At 46.4% G+C, this 24,022-nt stretch overlaps 1 protein-coding gene across 1 annotated transcript in view; it reads left to right on the top strand.

Moving 5' to 3' along the window:
• ITPR1 (inositol 1,4,5-trisphosphate receptor type 1) overlaps positions 1-24,022 on the top strand; it is a 183,610-nt gene that overhangs the window by 77,380 nt on the left and 82,208 nt on the right. Inside the window, 15 exon segments of the mRNA XM_035901402.1 lie at positions 108-246; positions 1,742-1,796; positions 2,964-3,129; positions 3,228-3,398; positions 4,338-4,403; positions 5,232-5,369; positions 6,937-7,062; positions 7,451-7,651; positions 9,076-9,327; positions 9,886-10,011; positions 10,736-10,864; positions 14,762-14,882; positions 15,511-15,695; positions 16,991-17,139; positions 18,099-18,210. Coding sequence (XP_035757295.1) covers positions 108-246; positions 1,742-1,796; positions 2,964-3,129; positions 3,228-3,398; positions 4,338-4,403; positions 5,232-5,369; positions 6,937-7,062; positions 7,451-7,651; positions 9,076-9,327; positions 9,886-10,011; positions 10,736-10,864; positions 14,762-14,882; positions 15,511-15,695; positions 16,991-17,139; positions 18,099-18,210 — 2,136 coding nt within the window.

Raw genomic sequence — 24,022 nt, 5'->3', positions numbered from 1 at the left:
TAAATCCACATCTTCACTATGTTGGTAGCGCTGCGTTGTGTGTGAATTGTACATGTGCCAGAAATAGGCAAGTTATTTCAACATTTTTCCTACTTCTGTATCATCAGTTTATTCTGAATGTGAGACTGGACTACAGGATCTCCTGCCTCCTTTGTATATTTAAACATGAATTTGATGAAAGCAATGCCCAGATGTCTGAATCACCCACTGGAAGCAGTAACCAAGAAATGCCAGCTAATGTTCCAGGTTAGTTATTTTGCAGAGAATGAATTTGTGTGGGTTAGGGAAGACTCTTCAATCTGAGAGGTGCTAATTGGATGACTGATTCAGATTCTTGCTTTGGCATATGAATGGTCCAACCGAAGCAGAGTACCCTGCTAGTAGGGATCAGTTCCATGTACCCCAGACAAAACGGAGGATTTATTTGTGCTCTCCTCCTACTCGTTCCCATCTGCTAAGTGTGACCAAGAGCCTGAGGAGCACCCTTTAAAGAAAACCTGAAACAGTCATGTGTGACCTGTCATCAACCTCAGATTAATTATTTTCTATTAATGTTTCTGGGTGAAGGAAGAGGGTCCCCGAAGTAATCGGACTTCTTCCATCCCTTCCCCCTGACCTGATGCCTCTGCCCACCCAAATTTCTCTTTTCCAAAGGTGTTGTAGGAAGGCAAGACATCAGGGGTGTCTGTATCTCAGTGCTGCTAGGCAAGGGTGTGAGCAAGCTCTTGAGGAGCTCGTCGTGTCCGGTGTTCTGAATTGAAAGCAGAATCCTTAGTGGACTGGGTGGATGGGGTATTGCCAAGTGCTATGTCATTCTCCAGGGAAAAGTGTCCCGTAGTTAGGACCTGTACCATGTAGGAATAACTGGACTTTACAAGTGCAGCTTATTAGACATCAAACAGGGGTTTTTTTCTTCCTCAATTTGGGAACTGTATCTCTAGATGCAAAGGAGAAAGATAAGGAGAAAGGTGGTTTAGATGTGAAGTCTTCAAAGGGAGGAGACTTCCTTTTGATCTCACTTCAAAGGGCATGTGTATACTTTTTTTTTCTTGGGCTGCCTGTCCGGCAGCCCCCCGGGGTGCCAGGGCCTTGGAAATGGGGCTGGTGAGGAGAGAAAGAGCTCTTTCTGCGAGCTGAACTTTGGAAGAAAAGGGGTAAACATTTTTGGCGAGGACGTAAAACCCCTGTGCTCTCTCTCCATTCCTCTTTGCAAATCTTTGTGAAATATTGAGAGCTCCAGGTCTGTTTTACCACCTTAATTTTTTTTATTTCAGACTATTGGTCATTGCCCACGTGATAATATGTACCTTATACTGAGAAAGGCAAAGACCTTTTTGTCCATTGAGCCACAGAGGTATTGCTGTCACTGTTGAATTTATTACTTTAGAACTTCCCAAGGCTGAAGTTTGGGGTTTCTTGTGGATGGCTGCTCTGAAGGCCACCAGGTCCCGTCAGTGTCCTGGAATGATGCTGGTACAATCTAAAAGTAAGCAAGAGAGGAGTAAGCCTGGATGTTGCTGAAATTGTTACGCAGTTTAACTTGAGAGCTGAGAACAGGTTAATTTATTGCCTTACGTTATCTTAGCAGGCGGCTTCAGTAACCTCTCAGCATTCCTTTCGGCTTGTTATGACCCCCTTGTTTACACCTACATCGCCGCTTGCCATTTAAAATGTTTTTTAGACTGCAGAAACATCTTTGGTGCAACTCTGACATCAGGTATTTGTCTCTTCACTTTCTCAGGAGCCCTGGACTTTGAACATATTGAAGAACAAGCCGAGGGGATCTTTGGCGGAAGGAAAGTATCTCTTCACTAGCGTTAATCAAGGGGTAGCTCAGGAGTTCCCAGGCTGCAGCCCCTGGGGCTCCCAAGGAGTGGGGAATGCAGCTGAAAGTGGGGTGGTAACTGGGAAAAGATGGGAAATGGCTGCTGCAGTTACCTAGGCTTCACTTTCCTGAAATGCCTTTGATGCAGCTCAGAGCAGCGTCCATTTGGATTAAAAGCCACCGATGAGGGACGGGGGGTTGTTCAGCCAGAAAGATCTTCGTGGGAGGGCTTCACTTGTGAGGGTGGAGGCCAGGCTGGAGGATTAGTGCTGCCGTAAAATCTTAGGTGGAAAAGTTTGTGTAGGCAAGGATTGGGACTTTACTGAGCTAGATATATATTTAGCCATCTTTTTTTTTTTTTTTTTTTTTGTATAATGCAGCATTAAGCTGCACATGCATGAGAGAACAAAGCAAGCTGTACCGTCCATGCCTGCCTGCCTCCCAGCGCGGCTGGTATCCTTCCTTAAATCACAGGACGGCGAGGCAGTGGCAGGCTCCAAGTACGTGAGCTTGTCCTTAAGCTGCTCCGAGCTGCAGTTGTTTTCTGTAAACCTAAGATAACTGATTTCTTAAATGGAGGCAGAAGGGGAGATTTGCTTACAGAATTAATAACCAGAATTTTTAATGTAAGCATGCAGCCTCGGTTGGAAGCAGAACATGGAAAAGATTCGGGGGGCACCGACAGGAAAATAAAATACAACATGAGTTTCTCACACTCAGAAAAGAGGTGCAGGGGATAGAGAGGGAAGAGGAGGATTTCAAGTGCTTGACATAATTAGCATTGCAACCTGGATACTGAGGGAGGGTTTATTTCAGAAATAGCAAGAAAGGTTAGTACCAGAACTGCTTGAGCAATAGGGTGAGGCTGACCTGGGGGCAAATATTTTGGCATCGTTTGACCCTGAAAAATGTAAGTTGGATAATGTAAGCTGAGTGAACCATGATTCCAGATTCTGGAATAGCCTCCCTATTAAGCAGTGCACCAAAAAACCCCGTGTGTCTAAAGATAGCATTTGATTTGATACATTTTCCCCTTAATTAAAAGTGAGAAAAAAGGTTTTCTGCCCCCGCTAACTGGACTTAACCTGCTGGGACATTCAGGCTAATATGCTAGTTGACTCCTACACTCTGTTTTCAGCGAGGAGAACACACCGCTGGATTTGGATGATCACGGTGGCCGAACGTTCCTCAGAGTTTTGTTGCATTTAACAATGCATGATTATCCTCCTCTGGTGTCTGGAGCACTTCAGCTGCTCTTCCGGCACTTTAGTCAGAGACAAGAAGTTCTTCAAGCTTTTAAGCAGGTATGTGTGCGTGTTGAGAACGGTATTCCTCATCTGGATGTATATATTGCAGCTAAAGCCAATCCTTCTGTGCGACTAATAGATTGCATTCATGTAAGGTTCAACTGCTTGTTACCAGCCAAGATGTTGACAACTACAAGCAGATAAAACAAGATTTGGACCAGCTGAGGTCTATCGTGGAGAAATCGGAGCTTTGGGTCTACAAAGGCCAAGGTCCTGATGAGGCTATGGATGGAGTGCAAGGTGAAAATGAACACAAGAAAAAAGAGGTAATTAGGTTGCGTTTGCACAAATTCATGTGTTTACCATTTTGTGAAGATGTAACTGTTTCCAGAAATATGACAAAACCCATCTTGGCAGCACAGTGCGTAGCCTAGTGAGGCGCTCTATTGCTTTTAGACTAAAGCAAGGGGAAGAGGAGAACTTGGGCTAGCAGGTGGCAATTAGTCTCACGTGGAAATGGCTCAGGATTAGCAGCTGCTCAAGTGTCATCTTTAGGCTCTAACAGAGTGGTTGGTTTGGGTTTGCTCCCTTTCAGCCCTGACAGATTGCATGGGGTTTGTAGGGTCAAAAGTACCTCAAATAGCGTAAGGGCAGAGCTGTGAACAGTTGAGGCGATGCGTTTTGAGTCATGGTATTATGATTAAATGACAGAAGAGAAGGGTGCTTTATCTTTACCTGGTAATAGGGGACTTTTGTGACGTGCACATCTGGCTTAGAACTAATTAAACACCTTTTGCCTCCGTATAATTTGCAATCAAATAGAAAAGACTGGGTGAGGGAATTCAGGAAATAGTCCCTGGGTTATGAACACTTATCGTGGGAAGCAAATAAAAGTAGTTTATTTGTTGCTTTCCTTGTGCGTAGTACTGTGAGGCATCTTTGGGTATCCATGCAGTGGCAGTTTAATAATAGTAGAGAGAGAGAAAAATTAAGAAGTTTTTGGGGGGAGACTTGATTACGGAGAGAATGTGGCAAGCAAAGGAAAGGACGGGAGGTTGCTGACTCTAAAATCATCCCACCCTCACCTTATTTTATGTTATAGAGGTCAATGTGACTTGACAGGATAATGATATGTATTTTTCTGAGACTGTCAGAAAACTGAGGGATGACACTCCTGTCCGGGAAGAGAGTGGGCGCTATCCCGGAGCAGTAATTCTAGCCTTCGTAGTATAAGCTACTAATAAATTGTCTGATTTTATCCTCAGGAAGGTCACAGCAAGTCCCAGAAGCCTGAAAGCACTAGCAGCTACAACTACCGTGTAGTAAAAGAGGTAAAACTTTGCTTCTTGATAGTTAAATGGAAGCGTAAATGAGTAATGCAGCTCCGGAGAGCTGCAGTCAGAGGGAGGCACCCAGGAAAGTCTGAATCACTCTTCCATTGTGGAAACTATTTGCTGAGTAATAACAAAGCCCAACTTGAATGGGAAGCCAGGAATATAATAAGCCCGACGTGTGTATTCCTTCCTTAAGAATGGATTAGCGAGAAACGCGACGGTTTTCTGCTGTTCCAATGGTAACACAATATTTTTATTGTTAAAGGCTGTGAAGGAAGTAAGCAAGTGGAGAAGCTATTTAATTTGCACTGTGCCGAGTGCCTTGTGCTCAAAACCCACCATGCTGTTGAAACTTAATTTAAAAAACACCAGACCGAGAGCACGCCTCGGCGCTGGGGTGGTGCGAGCCAATGGGCCTTCTGTGGCTCCCGATGCCGGGTTCTCTTGACGGGGCTGAATCCTGCAGGACCAGCCCTAGTCAGAGGTGTGATGGATGGTGCGCAGGCCAGTAAAACCACCCGATGCGATGCCGAGTGGCGCGAGGCTGTGCTGGCCGCTGTGTCCCCGGAGGGGTGGTGAAGGGGGGGTGGTGGCTGCCGGTGGTTCCAGCTCCATCCTTTTGCACCTCTGCTGTTGTTGGAGGAGCAGCCAGGCCTTTGCCTGGTCTTAGCTCCTCCCCTGCAGACCCCAAAACCTGATTTTGCTGCCTACAGCCACTCTAGTCCATGCAGATGCGTTTTTCACTGTTGCTGCTCTCTGGGAGCCACCTGGCATGTTCTGAAATAAAACCCTGGATTTCAGTGCTAAAGCAAGTCTCTTCTCCAGATCCTGCTGAGGCTCAGCAAGCTCTGTGTTCAGGAAAGTGCCTCGGTCAGGAAAAGCCGTAAGCAGCAGCAGCGACTCCTGAGGAACATGGGAGCTCACGCGGTTGTGCTGGAGCTGCTGCAGATCCCTTACGAAAAGGTTGGGTTTCTGTATGGCTGTCGCCTTGCTTCATGTCATGTTGGTGGGCTTTTAATACCTCCTCTGAATCTTCCCGAACCTTCCATCTTCAAAATAGCTTCTTTGAATCCAATATATATAGCCTTACAGCGCGTGAAATATCCACGCTTCAAAAATAATTGGAAGCTTATATAAGCTTTGGGTAAAGTCTTGGGATATACAGTGTTAGGCACTATTTCCTGAATGTATTTGTCCATCGTAGCTCAGAGTGAGACCAGGGCTCAACTCTCGCTTTTCGCGGGAGGCGTGTGCTGCCTTGAAGTTAAGCCGTGCTTGGTGGAAGCAAGACCCTCGTTATTGCTGCACGGTACCTGTATGACAGCCACCCCGGGAACGCCAAGGGAAACGCGGGTGCCTGGTCCCTGCTGGGATTTATCAGCAGGTCTGCCCAGCAGTGAGGCACAACTGCACCACCACCACCCCCAGTTGTGGAGTCCCAAACTCCCCTTTAGAAATGAATAAATCCCCACTGGCTCTCCCAGTGGGGTCTGCTGCTCCTAATTAGCCATATCGGGTGCCCTGTAGCATCGGTGGGGCGGTTTGGGGCCCGCTTTGGCTGGGTTGCCGCCCGGTTTGAGCTTGCACAGCACGGTGTTGTGCTGATGAAGCACGGCCCAAGTTGATGGCGTTGGCTGCCCATGAGTCACGGGTGACAGGCACTTCTCACCGCATAGGCGAGGGACCTCTTCACATTTCCCTGGTTACTCTGCTGGCCTCTGTTCCGAACTCTACCGGTTTCTGAGAACCGGTAATTCTAGAGAGCAGCTTTGATTAATGTTAAGCTAAGTCTCATGCTATCTTGCTTCATATTTTGCTAAGAAGTCAGCAGCAAAAACACCCTCTGACACCTCTTGTCACCTTTCTGTCCTGTGCATACGAAAATATATTGGACAGGCAGCGTGGAAGGTGTTTCACCCTTGGAAATATATGAAACTCCTTAAAAACAAAAGCAGACACTAATTTTCCAAGCTGTACTTTATGCCATCGGTGGACTGGTGATCCACACTGATGTCAGAGGAAAGGCACTGATTCCTGAACTGCACTTGGAAGCGTGCAAGTGGTGTGCGGATTCCAGTAAATATAAATGGGGCTTAACTGTTGCAATAATAACTTTCCATCTCTTCTTTGCCATGAACTACCTATCTGTCGCTGCTGAAATGCATTTCAGTGGAACATGGCAGTCTTCCTCTGCAGCTCCAAGGTGATGATGTGTGGTTTGGCCAATGTACCAGTATGTTGAGAAGTGTAAAAGTGATTAAAGCACGTTGCTGGCAGGCTTGGCCACAGAGTATGCAGTTTTAGAGAATAAACTACTGTAATTTCTATTATGGTCTTTATTTTTGATGATCTTTGAAACTGAAGCAGGCCAAACTCATCCCTAATGTCTGTGAGCTGGGCGGAGGTTTGTTTTTCTTTGGAGTGTGAGAGAGACGTGACAGTTCCCTTGCAGAGCTGGAGCTCCAGTACTCACCTGAAAGTGAACCTTCAGATTCTCTTTAACCCCGTTGTATTTGTCGTGCAATCGCAGGCTGAAGACATGAGGATGCAGGAGATTATGAAGCTCGCGCACGAGTTTTTACAGAATTTTTGTGCTGGGAACCAACAGAACCAGGCCTTGCTGCACAAGCACATAAACCTGTTCCTTAACCCAGGGGTAAGAATAACCTCAAGCCATCATTTTTATTTTATTTTTTTTTTTTCTCTAGCTAGAAAAGAGAGTGGATTGTCCTTGGTGATCGCCTCTGGGCCTGCTCTGATGTAAGACCGGCTGAAGGGGTCACACTTTGTTTTCTATTCTAAAGCCTCAAAAGTTGGCAAAGATCTGTTCTCCTAGGACCGTTCCAGTGTAAAAAGTTCAAGAGGCTGAAGTGGGCTGAAAAATAGGCTTAGATATGAGCCGTTGTGTTGAAAGATTAGGTCCTCGGAAAGGTTCTTTTCAGGCCTGCACCCTGCAGGAGTGTGGACTTTATCCTGACCTCTGTGTGGGTTCAGTTTGTTTATTTTCTAATTTCTTTCTTTCTTTCTTTCATCCCCTCCCTTAGATTCTGGAAGCGGTAACAATGCAGCACATTTTCATGAACAACTTCCAGCTTTGCAGCGAGATTAATGAACGCGTTGTTCAACACTTTGTCCACTGTATCGAAACACATGGCAGAAACGTTCAGTACATAAAGTTCCTGCAGACAATTGTCAAGGCGGAAGGAAAATTCATTAAGAAATGCCAAGATATGGTAATGGCTGAGGTGAGAGCTGCAGAGATTTGCAAGGTCTGAACAGAAGTTTTCACATACCATTTGGTGAACATGACAAATTGATCCTCTCGCTTCTGGGACTGCCAAGAAGCTGACAGTTAAGCTCTCGCAATGCAAAAAGAGCATACAGCTCCCAGAAAGCATAGGCTTTTTTGTGACTGAAAGCTTTCCGAGCTCTTCACCTATAGGTATAGCGAGCGGTTGGTTATTAATGATACTTAACGAGTTATTTTCCAGGCCTCTACACAGCAGCGCATGGGTGGGATTACAAAGCAAGGGTGCCTTTCTCCAGCGAAATCGGGTAGGATAGAAATAGTTTAACTTCAAGATCACTGACGCAGAAGGAAAAATTTACCATGACAATAGAGTATTTTGATGGGAACTTCTTATCGTACCAAGCCCTACATATTCAGCTGTCTAAGTGCTGAAGGGGGAAGAGTCTGAGGGTCTTCAGAAGTTGAGCTGTGTAGGTAACCAGGCAATTGGAGTGTCAAGGTAGAAGGGAGAGGTAAGAGAAGGGTGAATAAATCCCTGTAAGTGGGATATTGGACGTGATCTGTTTGACAGCGTATTTGCATGTCTGACAGGGTTTTTTATTGGCCTCCTCAGCAGGGGGAGCCCGAGGATCAGATTTATCAAGTTCTGGCTTTTGTGTATCAGTCTTACTAGATTGATCGAAGGTCTTCCACATTTTGTCGTTCAGTTCAGAAATGGTTTCGTGAGCCTCTGGACACCGCGTCAAGTTTGGGAGAGGCTCCGCAATTGGCTTCCACGGGGGTCAGCAGCTGCTGAGAAAAGGGGGTTGCCTTGGGGGTGTCCTTCTGTGTTTTGTCTAGCTGCTTGCCCCAAGCCCTGTGGGACGGCAGCCTCTGATCCCTCCAGCTGCGAGCAGGTCTTTGGCTTGCTTCGTTGAGTTAGAGGGGGGCTGGGTGTCACTGGCTAGCCCTGGAAAATGGATGATGTTTGTTCAGAAGGGTGGAATTAGTGAGCCCTGCAGTCCTCCCATCTGGCGTGCCCCTGGGGCGTTGCTCTGAACAAAACGGTACGTCTACAGCTAGCTGTGTTAAAAAGTCAGCTGAGGCAATATATGTGAAATGAAAAAGCACAATGGAAAGTCACAAGCTTCTTGGCACAGCTTCTGTCTAAGCAGTCAGTTGGGCTGACTTTGAAGTTCTTCAGCAGCTCAGAAGTGGTAAATTCCTTCAAGAGAAAATGTCACGCTCGAGCCCTCTGTCCCGTGAAGGGAGCAGAGGAGGAATGCCCAGCTGACTCGGTGGGCTGCACTCCTTTTAAGTGTCTAAAGAATAGCTAATCGGGATTTGCACTGTAACGCCAGCCCACGGATTAGGGGAGGATGCTGCAGGGAGGTGCACAGGCTCTTGGTCTGCTGATGGAATATTTTCCTTTCTCGGTAGCTGGTGAACGCGGGCGAAGACGTCCTAGTGTTTTACAATGACAGAGCCTCCTTCCAGACTTTGGTGCAAATGATGAGGTCAGAGCGAGATCGGATGGATGAGAACAGCCCACTGATGTACCACATCCACTTAGTCGAACTGCTTGCTGTGTGCACGGAAGGCAAAAATGTCTACACAGAAATAAAATGCAACTCCCTTCTTCCCTTGGATGACATTGTTAGGGTAGTCACCCACGAGGATTGCATACCTGAGGTGAGGGCTCTTTGGAGGCGCTGGCCTATATGTGTTTGAGATGTGCTGGCTTTGGGCAAGAGACGTTTGCTGTTGCTGAGGCCGGCCTGGGAAGGGTGGTGGTGCAGGCAGACGGTAAGCTGGGAAACGGGATTCCTTCCCCGGTTGCGCTGTCGGCCGCTTCCCAGGTTGTGCTTTTGGAAACTTAACTCTGGATAGTTAAGTCAAGACCTTTTATACTTGTTTCCCTGCCCTTAAGATGGGGATGTGATGCTGTACTTTGTTGTTTTATAGGGTTCTTGAGGCAGAAGGGTTTATGGAGTAATGCTAACCTTGAACAGATGGTTCTGCAGAACTGGAAATTATTATTACACTGACGTTTTGTCTGCAATAATCCTGGTGTGTTTTATTGGATGGTGCCTTGCTATTCATGGCATTAAATTTCACCAGTGCTTAAATAAAAGGAAGAAGTAGAATTACAGATTACTTATACAGCAGTCTTAATGTGACATTATATTCATTCATAACACCGTTCAGGTTTTTATTTTTTTAATGGTAGCTCTTTTTCTCTACTTTTAGGTCAAAATTGCATACATCAACTTCTTGAATCATTGCTACGTGGACACAGAAGTAGAAATGAAAGAGATTTACACCAGTAATCATATGTGGAAGCTATTTGAGAACTTCCTGGTTGACATCTGTCGGGTAACGATTGCTGTATCTAGGAACCGAATTAAAAAAAGCTTAAATGAACCCAGTTAGTATAGAGCAGTGAGAATAAGACCTAACAGTGTATCGAGGCTGTAAGTACCCTGAATGCCGTGTTCCTTCAAATTTATATTTGCCTTCTTATGCCTGTGGATTCAATTAGTCATATTCCATGGAACACATTAATATTTTCCTTTCAATAAGAAACAAAAAAACCCAAAACAAACCTCAGAAAAGCCCCACGCCCTGCTCTTTTGTCTAATGCCTTTTTCTGTTCTGCCACCTGGCTTGCTTATTCTGGCCAGGATAGCGAGCTCCTTCCCGAGCAATAGTCAACGATTTTTGGCAGGTCAGAACAAATTTTTTCCAAGCTTGGCATTTGTTTGGCCGTATGGCTTTTTGCCTGGGATTCCAAGTATTTCCCCATACGAAAGCATTACACCTCAGTCCTCCCTACCCTACTACTTTCTTTCCTCTAAGGCACTCTGGGTTTTTTCCCCTCTCTCCTAAACGTGCCGTATGCCAACACATTAAACCAGTAACGGTGTTGGGCTTCTGCTTTTGTGTGTGCTGGAAATCCAGAGGTCCAAATGTCATAAATATCATTGTGGCAGGGGGTTGCTGTGACTAGAACAGTGCGAAATCAAGAATCCCAGTCCGTAACACTTACTAATCTACCTTGGCTGAGCTGCTTCTGACCCAAGGATGAATTGTCTTGCAGGCTTGCAACAACACCAGCGACAGAAAGCACGCTGACTCCATATTGGAGAAGTACGTGACCGAAATAGTGATGAGTATAGTCACCACTTTCTTCAGTTCCCCTTTCTCTGATCAGAGCACTACTTTGCAGGTAGGGAAATGCAGAGAAACAAAAAAAAAAAAAAAAAAAAAAAAAAAGTGAAAATATGCTGCAAATGCAATGATGTTCATTCCACTTTGCTTCCATTTACCAGTTACAAAGAACCACATGTTTGTAAGGGAGGAAGCAGATGTGTATTCAAAGTGACCAGGATGCTTCTTTTTCCGTAGAAGTGGCAATATTTATAGATCAGAGTACAAATTTATTAGTAGAGTCAACTCTGTACCAGAGAAGTGGCAATATTTATAGATCAGAGTACAAATGCTTTTCTAGAGAGGCTGAAGTGTCACCTTTATTAGTAGAGTCAACTCTGTACCACCACCGAGATCACACGGGTATTTTGGAGAGAGTTTCTACGTGTCGTTATTGGGTTCCGGGTGAGAAAATCACACTGCGAGTAGGGAAATGAAGGCTTTTTTTGTATGTTTTGTATTGCCCTGGCATCTAAGGGCTCTGGTGGTCCTCCTTGTGGCCTTAGATCAGAGTATAGTTGAATAAGATGATGTGGGCAGGTGTAGGAGAGCAAACAAGCAGTTTTGCTCAGCGGTAGTTCGGCATGCCTGCTGTCGAGCAGTGGCAAAGCACGGCAGCGTCCTTCAGAGTGCCGTGAGGAGGAGGATGAAGCTTTGGTGTCAGGCTTTCCAGAGGGGAGGAGAAGGTGCTGCATTACAGAGGGTGCAGAGGTGATGGTTTACAGAAAGCATGTTTTTACAGGAAGATTCTAATTTCCTTTAAAACCAGAAAATTTCCAAAGGCTCTACAGTGTTTCAGGAAGCTGAGTAATTTTTGTCTCATTCAAAAGCTGGTGAAATGTGGAGGAGAAGCTTGGAACACTTGTGGAGTGACAGAAGGCAGAGATTTCCACTGCAGAAGAGCAATGTCAAGACACGGCCCTAATATTTGTATTGCAGCACAAAGATAACATCGCTCGTGTATTCATAAATAACTTTTTGGGAGGAGTGTGGGTGGAGCGGTCAGGTGCCTGGCAGGTCTGTCAGAAGTTTGAGTGTGCTGGTTGTTGAAACTTGACGCAACCTCGCCGTGCCAAAGGCGGAGGCTCACGGTGCAAACTCCGCGTTTGTAATTGAACGCAACTGGCAGCAGGTTAGGAGGCACCTGATTCCCAAAAATGGCCATGAAGGGTTTCGGGCAATCGGATGTGTCAGTCCCACGTCAGGAAATGTATGCTAACCCTTTGGATGGGGGTGTACTGCCTGGGTGACTGCAGCGTTCCACGGAAGCGTCCCTAAAACCGCTGCGTGGTGGTGCAGCGGGTGAAGACTTCCTTCGGCTCGATACGAGCAGTGATGCTCCTGCTTTTCCTGGGTCGACTGCCCGTATCTCTTGGGTTGACAGTCCGCCCTCCTCGAGTCAGGACACTTATTCAACCCATGTCTGGGTCTACCGACTGTTTAGCATTCAAGGCAGCCCTGCTTCTCCCAGGCTTAGACAGCCCTCCTTAGCCAGACAAGGAGACGGTCACACCGAAAGCAACAGAGCTGCGTCTGAGATGGGCTCAAATGCTCCTAAATTGGCAAACTGTGGGCATTGCCTGTGCGAGCGTAGGGAGCTGCCACAGCTGGGTTTGGGCTGAGCAGCTTTATTAAGGCTCTGTCTTAATACAGGCAAGTCTGAGCAGTCCAGCAGCTGATTTGCTCCTCATGTGACTTTAAAATGTCAGCCGCCGATGCGGTATCGGCCTCCGTGCTGGTGTGTCAAAACTTCATCAAAAGAAAACGAGAAGTGGAGATCAAGTTAGCCTTGTCCCCCAGGGCTCTGCCCTTCTCCTTTCTTCCCTGTCTTGCTTTTAATTGTCCTCTCTGAGCGTACAGCATTTGAATACACTTCCTTACTATCATAAGTTAGCGATCTGTTGATTTTATTTATCAGCAGTGTTTCTTTAGTTTCTCAATCTCTCCCTTTCTCTAGCAGGATGAAGTGACTTGTTTCACCTCTCTCTTACCATCTCAGTTCGTAGTTCTGTCTTATCCTAGATTCATCTTTCCTCTACACCTCTTAAGGTAAAAGCTCTGTTTCTCTCCCTCTTTCTGCCCGTCAGGACTCTTGCCCATAACCAGGGACTCTCCCATCCGAGGCGTACAGCCCGCTGGACCACTCAGCCGTGCACATCACCCCCCGGGTGGGATCTCTCCCTCCTGTCCGGGGTGCTGCGGGGCTGGCTGCTACCTGATCCAGTGCCGCTGGCTCCGTAGGCTAGTGGCCGCTGCCAAGCTCCTTCGCGTTGCCTTCGGATTCAGTCACTCCCTGTCCTTTCTGCTGCGCCTTGTCGTCTTGCTTCTTCCCATGCAAGCCTCTTCTTGTCTCGTGCTCTTGCGTGTTACGGCTCGTTTGACTTAAATTGTACCTCCTTTGAGTCAGGACCAGCCTTGCTTGCTCAAGGAACACCTTGTAAGTCTGTCAGGCAGTTGAAATAATAAAATTAAGAGCCCATAAATACGTCTTTTCAAAGAACAGCTGCCCAAAGCTTTTCCTCTTTAACAAGTACTGCTCAGCCTGTTTGCCTCCGAAGGGTGCCTCTGCCCAAGGCTTTCCCTTCACAAGTGTAGTTGGAGGCATGTGGAACACGAAGCAAATTTCTTATTTGATTTATTGACCTAGTTTAAACAAGGGAAATGTCTTTGAAGCTTTTGAAGACCCAAAAGTCTTTAAGCATGAACTGAAAAGAATACGCGAGTGGCTTAAATACAAAAGTGCAGGTATTTTCAGTGCCCTCGGAGAATCCTACTGTCTGCCATGGGTTTGGTGTTTGGCTTATTTCTAGAGAAGATAATAGGTATTTGCCCCTTAGTAATTTTTGGTTCTTGAACTTTGATTCTCCTTTTGTACGTTTCATAATGGTGTTATTTGATTAATTGATCTAATAGTTATAATTACGTAATAGATTTGGCTTTTTCATCTAACTCCACTTTTTTCTTACAAACAGGCATTAATCTTGACCAGAATAAAAGAGGTATTTTTTCACTGGTTCCCTAAGTCTTGTGGGCTTTGCACTGTGGTGTAGTTCCCTTAGCTGATAGAAACGTTTCGTAGCCAGTAGGCACAGGGACATGGGGTGTTCCCTCTCAATCTAGGCTCCTTTGAAATACTTAAAGTACTTTTTCCTCTACAGGTAAAATAAATGAACAGTTCTACTAAGTAATTACTGTACAAAACGGAACAGGGAGTTTTGGTCAATATTGTTGGGATGCTGCAAAGGCGAAAAAACAGAGCTCGTGTGCCTGTGTGTGTTGGAGCACCACACCTTTCTATGGTGGAAGATCCTCTTGCAAAATACGGGGCTGAAAACCACACCTTAATTCTGGCTGATCCATAGCAGCTGTAGTCTTTACCACTAACTACTACCTGTGTTTGTAGTTAAACACACAGCTGGTTTCTTCAGTAAATTAGATACTGGCTAATAATACCTGAAATGCCGAGTTTTCAGCTCTGGAGCTGTGCTGTCATTTAGCCAAGAGCAAAGTCCCATTTGCCTGTGGGCTATTGAGTCAGCTACTCGTCAACGCTAAAAGAAGAGTCTCTGTATGCCAGGTTTGCTGATGGCTCTGATTAAACAGATGAAGGTGACTGCTTATTTCCTTCGCTTAGTCAGGCTTCAATTACTCGAGGCTTTATGCTTTAGAAGCTGTCTATTTAATATTTCCCTTCCAGCCTTCGTTCCCACCCTTCCCATTCAGTTGCTGATTGTGCGGTAGATACGCTGTCTGCAACGTGAAGTTGCCTAACAAGTGGATGCAGACCAGTTAGAAACGACTGGTGCACGGGGAGTCATGGAGCTGGTAACCGGTATTACCTCAAGGTGATGCTGATACATCTCAACAGGGCGAGTTTGATTTTTTTTTTTTTCTTTTCTTTAACCTTGTGTTTTAGACTCGCCAGCCTGTGTTTGTACAGTTGCTGCAAGGCGTGTTCAGAGTGTACCACTGCAACTGGTTAATGCCCAGCCAAAAGGCGTCAGTGGAAAGCTGCATTCGGGTCCTCTCAGATGTAGGTAAGAAGTGGATGTAATCAGAACCAACTGCTGCAAACGTGGTCACCCAGCAGTTGCTGCTTACTATGTCATCCTCCCAAAAAGAAACTGCAGTTTACTTCCCGCAGGTGCCACTTGCAGATAAGTCAGAACCAAGGCATAGTACAAAGCCAAGGTTATGTTGATGTGTTGTCGTGGTTGAGCAATAGGTGTTGTCACTGTAACCCAAAGGGCTTTCTCCATTTGACCTCAAACTCTGCAGTCCTGTTGTCCTGCAGCAGGGAAATAGTTCTGTGCCGCTCCTCCCAGTAATCTGCTCCACGTTTAGTAGCAAAAAGAGTAATTTGTACTGGAGATGAGGCCAAATTCTGATGGATAGGTGTATGTGTGTGTTAGTATGAGATGTGGGGAGCATGTGTCTAAGGACAGATTCCTACTCCCACTCTTTGAAGACAGTAAACAGCTCTTAGGTGTGGAAGCCTTTGAATATGAGGCTACCAAGAGGTCTGACCCATTGCCCAGGGACCAAGCGCTGCATGGTTTGAAGTGCACACGAAGGAATTACAAGCAGAGCTTGTCTTGTTCTTGGTGCTGGTTGCAATACATGGGCTGAAGGAGTCAATTCTTACTAACTCTTTGCTTGTTGCAGCGAAAAGCCGCGCAATTGCAATTCCTGTAGACTTGGACAGCCAGGTCAACAACCTCTTCCTGAAATCTCATAACATTGTCCAGAAGACGGCAATGAACTGGCGAATGACTGCAAGGAATGCTGCCCGCAGAGATTCGGTGCTCGCTGCCTCCAGGGATTATCGAAACATAATTGAAAGATTACAGGTGACTACACAGCACCCCTTCTCCTTTGATAAGCACTTACTCGCACGCCCACGCAGAAGGAGGAATTTACTAAGCAGAAAGAGATTTGGGAATGAATTAACTAGTCAAAATGCCACATGGTAATCAAGGTAGCTGATGCTGAATATAATAATACTGTACATAAAATCAAATGTAAACCATGGTATCAAGACAGGTAGTTGAAGGTGCATGGCTAACAGGTATAAAAGTACTCATCCTAGGAGACGTTGGTATTTGAAGCTAGTGGTACTTGAAGTATTCTTCTTCCACCATTAGTAATATTTCTTTGACAAGACAGGGCCGTTTCGTCATCGCAGCCTTCCAAACTCCTCCAGGGCTTTGCTCCTTGTACCCCAAAACTCTCAGTGCAGCCAAAGTTGCCGCAGCCCTGCCTGGAAACCACCGCAGAGCCCGAGATCAACAGATGCATCGGTTCCGTGTGAACCAGTTGCAGCCACAGTCATTCCCTGAAACAAAGTGTGTGCATCCCCAGATTGGTTTTGCTCAAAAGACTATTTAGCCCATAATGCTGTGTGTTAGAAACAGGGGTTGGTGTGTTATGGCTATAGTCTTCGTTCAGATCGGCGCACAGTTCAATAAGCCCTCTTTTATACCAAATGAAATTCATCATCTTGAATGATGCCTTTTTCCTTTGAAGGTTCATTCTCTGGCCAAAAGCTTTATCTGGCAAACAGTTCTAACTAACTTTACGTAAATTTGTATTACATCATGTAAAAACGCTGCCCAACCCGTTCTCACTGAAACAGCTTCTTCCTCTTTATCCATTCCCGTCTCTTTGTCCATTTCAATTTGATTAAAGTTCCTCTCTGGCTTCAGAGGTATCTCAGTATTTTCTGCTTGTTTAAGTATTAGGATAAATGTGGTTTCATTTTTAAGGTAGCTGCAACTTTCCAAACATCAGTGAAAGGGGGAAAATTTTTTTTTTTGCATAATTTTAACAGTAGATCTTGTTTTGTCAGCTCACGTAACCAGAAATAACTTCATCCTTATCACAGAGTTTCAGTGCAGCTCTGAATCTGCATTTTTCTCTTTCCCCTAGATGAAGAAGAGCACCTACAAAGATGGGGAGGGGAACTAAGTCATCTGGGGGACAGCTGGAAATCGGGGCTTCCCTTTTACAGACTAATAAACAATAAAGCTGAAAGTCTTACCTGACCAGACTCTAAGATCCCTCCTTTGCAGTTTGTAAATTAATTCGCATATACATTTATAAGTATTTAATGTTTGTTTAAAATCTTGCTTTGATTATATTCTAGGACATAGTATCAGCTTTAGAGGATCGCCTACGTCCTCTTGTGCAGGCAGAGTTATCAGTGCTGGTAGATGTGCTTCACAGGCCTGAACTGCTCTTCCCAGAGAACACAGACGCAAGGAGGAAATGCGAAAGCGGAGGTTTCATTTGCAAGTAAGTTGTCCTGAAGTCTGGCTTGTTGGGAGGGGGGTTGTTATGTTTTGCTTTTTCCCAGTTTTCCCGTGCTCTGTGGAACAGTGCCCGTATGCCCAGCTTTATGTAAAGCAGAGAATTTCGTGATACGGTAAATGCAATTTGTCGTGGGGGAGGGAGCTCTTGGGGATGGGGAAAGGCTGCTTGATGGGCTCTCACAGCCTCTGCTTAAAAATTTCTGGCATTGCTGCAAGATAGAAGTGTCATCAACAGTAGCATCACCAATAAAATATTACAAGCTAATCCTGGTTATTCTGCCCCTGCCTTCGACCCTAGCAACGTTTGCAAGGTGCTTGATCTCGTGGCGCTTGGTGCTGGGTGGGTATGTCGGAATCGGTTGTTATCGTATGCATCACCCAATGCAGATGCCTCCCAGGTTTGGAGGGAAGGAAAAGGAGAGATTACAAGGTTATTTAGAGGGCAATTCAGAGCAGAATCCAGCTTCTTGGATCCTCCTCTTGGAGGGGTGGATTATATTAGAGAGTTTATGGAAACCAGGTACCAGAGTAACAAACCCATGCCGGGTAGGATGGATTTCTAATTGCGCTACCCAGGACTCTCCGTACATTTTTAACAAAGCAGTATGTGGAATAGTTCTCTTTCGTACTGCTAAGTGTTCTGGAGGACCAGAAAGTCCTGAATCCCACTGTCCCTTCCCCTGGTTCCTTTCTGCCTGTGGCCAGAGGGTTCTATCTGGTTGTCCTGCTGGTGGGGGGATGCCGTTCCCTTCACAGCTTCACCAAAGCCTGTGGTAGCTGGTTCAGTGTTGCTCTTGAGAGAATGTTCTCACGCTGACGTATAATGGTGTGAGAATAAAACTTGTTTGCGGCATAAACCGATGGAGTAAGATAGCCACGTGTATCTTACCCCATTTCAGAACATTAGTACTAAAACGCACTGTGATTTATTGGTTATTTCAGGTTAATAAAGCATACTAAGCAGCTGCTAGAGGAGAACGAGGAGAAGCTATGTATTAAAGTCTTACAGACGCTCAGGGAAATGATGACCAAAGATAGAGGCTATGGAGAAAAGGTAACGTAATTTACCATTCCTCATTCAGTGTTAAACTTTTCTGTGTTAAACACTGTCTTTATTCAGTAAAGCAAAATAAAATTCTCGCTCTTTCAAGCTGTGTTTTGTATGTGTAAGCACTTCTGTGCTGGATCAGGAGCAAACCACTTTTAGTCAACTAGTAACCTCAAGTATCATTTGAAAGGTGAGCCTGTTCCTGTTGCTTTTCTGCTTTAGACTTGCAAGTTTAAGTCTAATTCCTGCGGTTGCTGGCACTGTAAAAATACCGAATTTCATTACCTTTTTATGAAGGATATAACCTCTTTATCTGCTCTCTGGGTCTAGGTGATTTCATCAGGTCACATAACCTCTCAACAAGAGGATATTCTGTAGTTTCATTTTAATTTATGTACATCTGAGTCGTCATCTTGTGAAATATAAATGGAAACTGTCTCTGCACCCACCCACGTTTTGTTTTTTCCCCTTTCCTGCTTAGAACTCCCTTTGTTGAGAGGAACGTTTTTCTGTAGGTACAGACCTATGCTCTATTTGCATCAGCAGAGTGTTTATATGCATATATGTTTGTGCTCCTAGGTGTTCCTACAGTCGATCTCAAAATCCTAGTCTAAGGCATCTCATGCCACCTAGGTTATTGCCATGCCACACGTAGGCGTAGAGAGCAACGCACCCTCCCAGTGAATGTGCTCACGAGCAACTGAGAGCTGCTGGTTGGGACTGGGGGCAGCAGTGCTGTGGAGGGACGCTCGCTGCAACCGGGAGTCCGTGCCCCGGGGCAGACGGTGTCTTGTATCCAGTTCTCATTTGCAGTAGGGTTTGAAGTTGTTGCGTAGTCTTAGATTCACAGCACAGAAAGGCAAAACCTTTAGAGGTAAGATAGTTTCATAATAATAGAATCATAGAATCACTTTGGTTGGAAAAGACCTTTGAGATCATCAAGTCCAACCTTTAACCTAACCCTGCCATCCCACCACTAAACCCTGTCCCTAAGCACCTCATCTATCCTTCTTTTAAATACCTCTGGGGACTCGACCCCTTCCCTGGGCAGCCCCTTCCAGTGTTTGACAGCCCTTTCAGGGAAGAAATTTTTTCCAATGTCCAACCTAACCCTGCCCTGGCGCAACTTGAGGCCATTTCCCCTCGTCCCATCGCGCGTTCCCTGGGAGCAGAGCCCAACTCCCCCAGATCCCCCCTCCTCTCAGGCAGTTTGATGAGGGCTCCCCTCAGGCTCCTCTGCTCCAGGCTGAACACCCCCAGCTCCCCCAGCCGCTCCTCATAAGCCTTGTGCTCCAGACCCCTCATGAGTTTTGTTGCTCTCCTCTGGACAACAACAATAATAATAATAATAATAATAATAATAATAACTGTTTCTCACTGTAGCTATAGCTGCAGCTGCAAGGGAGGGAGATGCTCTGAAGGCGGAGGAGCCGGCGGCATGGCTGGGCCAGCTGGGGTGTTGGCTAGCCTAGCTGGGGAGGAGGAGGAGGGCGCGGGAGCAGGGCGTACGGACAAGAGGCAGGCGCTGGCGCTCCGGGGGGCCGGAGGAGGGAGAGCAAGTGGAGCCAGGAGGCTGCGTGCGTGTGGCGCACACGTGCGGGCTGCTACCCGAGCACACCCAGCCGAGCACGCAGCAGCCCCGTGAGTGAGCGGGAGGCTCCTCGGGAAATGCCCGAAGGGTAGGGATGGCCGGTGCTGCGCTCCCTGCCCTCTTGGGGAACGCTCTCTTCCCACGTGCTGCCACTAGCCCTTGGCTGTCAGAGGTCCAGCCCACCTCCCAGCCCCTGCTGCTGCTTTGCTCCAGACCCGCAGTCCTACCTAGGGGCTTCTTTTTCGCTTTCCAGTAGCAGTATTAGGGGGAATGCCCTAACAGTCAACTGCAGGAAAGCAGCAGATAAATGTGGGATGAGAAAGGGGAGCAGGGTAGCTAGGAAAGGGCACCAACTGCAGGTTTCAACCCACTTTCACCACGCTGTCCTTTTCTGCTGGGTCTGGTGTCTCACACCGTTATAGAAGACCCAGGATCTTGTGCTGGGTCATAACAGCACAAGATGAAGCCCCGTGGAGACCTTCTGTCCTCTCCTCAAGGTCCCTTCACCAAGGCACCTGCGATACAGTGCACGTCTGATCCAGAGGGGCACTGGTTGGCTGTAGCCTGCAGAAGTTGGTCTGCTCCTAGAAAAGGACTTGGGCTAGATGATCCGCTTCAGCAAGTGTAGAGCGTTGGTGTTTGCTGTTGCCCAAAGCTGGGGATGTAAAAGATTCAGTGTAACGTAGATTTGGGGTTACACTTCGTTAACCCATCAGTGTACATTCTCCTATTACAAACAGCCAAGAGAGACTGTCCAAGGTCACCTTAAATAATAGCAAGGATGGATGATGTATATACTATATGCCAACAAAACCCAAATGAGAGCTTTGAGGTTTTATTCTTTGAAATGCAATATGCCACTTGGAGATTTTTTTTTTTTCTAAATGAAAATTCATTTATAGGAGTTCCTTGGACTTTATTTGACCAACGCAGGTGAAGCAGTATTTCTAGAATCATAGAATTGCTTAGGTTGGAAAAGCCCTTTAAGCTCACCAAGGCCAACCATTCCCCTAACCCTGCCATCCCACCACTAAACCCTGGCCCTAAGCACCGCGTCTGCCCGGCTGTTAAATCCCTCCAGGATGCAGGATGAAGAGGCAGTTAACATAACTTGCACCATTCAGACCATGGAGAACCCCAGAAGATTCTAAAAAATCTTCCAAGCATAGGAAATGCATTAATTTCTGACACAGTAGATCAGTTACATAATGCCAGATAAGGATATGCGTGCCTGTGAAGTGGATTTCCGAATACGAAAAAGCAGCTGATTGCTTCCAGATAGACTGTTCGTAGTACGAGAACAGCTTTTACTGTCTGGCTGCGAGAAGTGCAATCATATTTATTCTCCCTTGTGACTCATATAACTGTATTTAGTCACCAATTAAAAGGCAATACCTTTTGTTTTTAAAATCATCCTGGAGTGATTAAAAAAAAAAGGGGGGGGGAAAAACCCAAACCCTTATGCAACCATTGGAAATATAGGAGTCCAAAGGTGGCAAAACTGATTCTCATGACCGGCATATTGATCAGGCAGGCAATATTGCCTGTAGGTCAGATGTTCATGGCGGTGACAGCAGTCACTTCAAAGTGCTGTTCAGCAGCAGAGCGCCGTGGAAGTTTTGGCATAGCGTGCGACTTTGCTGTCGTACCATGTGGCGCTCGCTGGAACAATCTGATAGATAAAAGGATTGTTACTCCTCCTCTCATTTAATCTTCCAGCACCATAATAAAAATGCCACACCTTCCCAGCCCGTGCGCTCGTCCCTTTTGTAGGTGGGAACCGCCATGAGAACGCGGTGTTGTCCGCTCCCATTAGCGAAGGCCTTCATTAAACAGCTGGGATTCCGCTGCGGCATGCAAAACCCGTGGTGAGGACACAGATGTACAGAAGCTTGTGGGAAGGCTCGAAGTTTTACATATTGCTAAAGACTCCTCATCTTGGCACGCACTCGGGTTCGCTCAGTGATGGGTAGCATACTGTGGTATATTTAATAGGCAGAAAACTTTACTACATTGACAGTGTAGGCTAGACCCAAGTTTTTTACTTTGCTGAAACATGTCATTCATGCACGTCTTTCTGGGCGCCTACCAGATGATTAGCCTCGGTTCTGCAGGACTTATATTTTAAAACTCCGTTTCTCTTCCCAAACTGGAAATCCAGCCTCGGCACTCCTGCTGCTGCTCGCAGCTCGCGCTGGTGACGACTCCTTTGCCCAAGGGTGAAGTTCTTGGATCTCGGTCAGCCAGCCCGCACGCCTTGTCGCTTGGCACAGGAACAAAGCCAGGGCGCATCCTGCCTCCGAAGCTGCCTGGCGTGGCCCTTCTAGCAGCCTCCATTCCCTAACCCACCGCATCCCGGCGCGTGCGGATGTGGCTCATGCCGACTGTAAAACACTCGCGGTGTGGGATTGCAGCATTAGTGTTAAATCATGGAATGGTTTGGGTTGGAAGGGACCCCTAGAGGTCACCCAGCCCAACCCCCCTGCAGGAGCAGGGACACCTTGAACCACATCAGGTTGCTCACAGCCCTGTCCAACCTGGCCTGGGATGTTCCCGGGGATGGGGCCTCCACCCCCTCTCTGGGCAGCCTGTTCCAGTGTTTTACCACCCTCATTGTAAAGAATTTCTTCCTTATATCTAGTCTAACCCTACCCTGTTTTAGTTTAAAACCATCCCCCCTTGTCCTGACACAGCTGATTTATAAGATCCTAGCATGAAATTTATTTGTAATTTATCTTACTAACGCTTGCTTTCAATTCTTCCCTTTCTTTTCTGGCAGATTACCATTGAATTGGATAATGCTGAGGTTTTAATTTTATTTATTTTCTACAGTGTTGTTTCTATGGTGTGTGTTTTATGAGTAGCCCTGTGATCTGTCCTGTTGTCTCTCCAGCATTGAGCTTTCCAATTTGTATGCCTGTGTCAGTGAATTAGTTGAGTTTTCAGTCTGCCGTGTGTCTGCGCTGGGAGTAGTTACCTTAACTAATTCCGTGTGCCACTACTTGGCGTATCAGTCCAGATGCAGTTATAATTTCTGGCAGTCTGGTGCCATAGTAGATCCCATGAAGTTTAGGACCAGAGCTGAGCGCCTTTGCAGCGTCAACTGCTGCCGCCCCCTCCGTTAAAACATCAGCATTTAGCACTCGGCCGCGATGACCGCGTCATCGGTGAACGGCCTCTTTCAGCAGAACTAAATACTGAGCTTTAATGGTGCTCGTGCAGGAGTTGGAAGAACCTGCCAAAATCCAACTGGAGAAGACCCTGAATGAGGCATCTCCGCTTGCTGACGAGCGAGAGCCCTCACTTGGGTCCCGGGGCCTGGCATAGAGGGGCCGGGTCCTGGTGCAGAAACTCTATTGCCGGCTTTTACCGAAAACGGTGACGGTCACGCAAGTCATCAAAGCATCCCGCTGTCCTTCCTGTTGCTTCTCAGTCAAGGTTTGGGGTGTGAAGCCACGGAAAACGTCGGGCTGTGTTGTGAAAGCGATGTGGTGTCGCCCTATGAAAATTAGGGACTTGCGAAGCTGTTTCTGTGTGAAAAGCTTCCTCCCGTCACGAGCGTGCCTTCAGCTGGCAGCGCAACAGCCCGGGCTGTGTTTGTGCTGTATGTAGCTGTTTTACAGGCGGAAAAGCCGTATTTGAGTGAGAACTTTCAGTTTAACTGAAATTAAGCTTTCTAAGGACTTTGAAAAGCCATGTATCTGGTCCGGGCAACCGGCGCACGGGGTGGAGGGAGGGAGCTGAGCTGTCTCTGCTGCTGCAACTTCCTCATCCAGCTAAAAAAAACCCACGTGTGGGCGCTGAATTTGAGATTCTTTTTGCATAAATGTATAATACTGAGAAAGTGATTGACTGGCACCTTATTTTACTGAAATACCAGGGGGGGAAAAAAAAAAAAAAGAAATCTTTTCCTCTCTGTGCTTTGTTTCCCGCGTTCTCTCCAAAGCCAACCTTTTATTTGGAACAAAATTCAACCGTTTAACACGCTTCAAATGTGACTGCTCTTTATTCAAGAGAGTAGATAATGAAAACCGGCAGGAATTGCTTTCTGTAGAACTTGTTAAATGTTGATGTTGATTAGCGGAATTCACCTGGGTGAGCTCCATTCTGAAAACCGAATAATATTTGGGGACGTTGCCTGTTGAAATGGGTTTGAAATCGGAGCCGTTTGTCACAAAAGTAGACCAAAAGGCGCGCGCGTCCCCCAGGGTTGGGTGGGAGGGCCTT

This window comes from Egretta garzetta, unplaced genomic scaffold, assembly GCF_000687185.1.
Source record: "Egretta garzetta isolate BGI_Z169 unplaced genomic scaffold, ASM68718v1 scaffold228, whole genome shotgun sequence".
NCBI classification, from domain to species: domain Eukaryota; kingdom Metazoa; phylum Chordata; class Aves; order Pelecaniformes; family Ardeidae; genus Egretta; species Egretta garzetta.
This window is presented reverse-complemented; position numbering and strand designations above follow the sequence as displayed.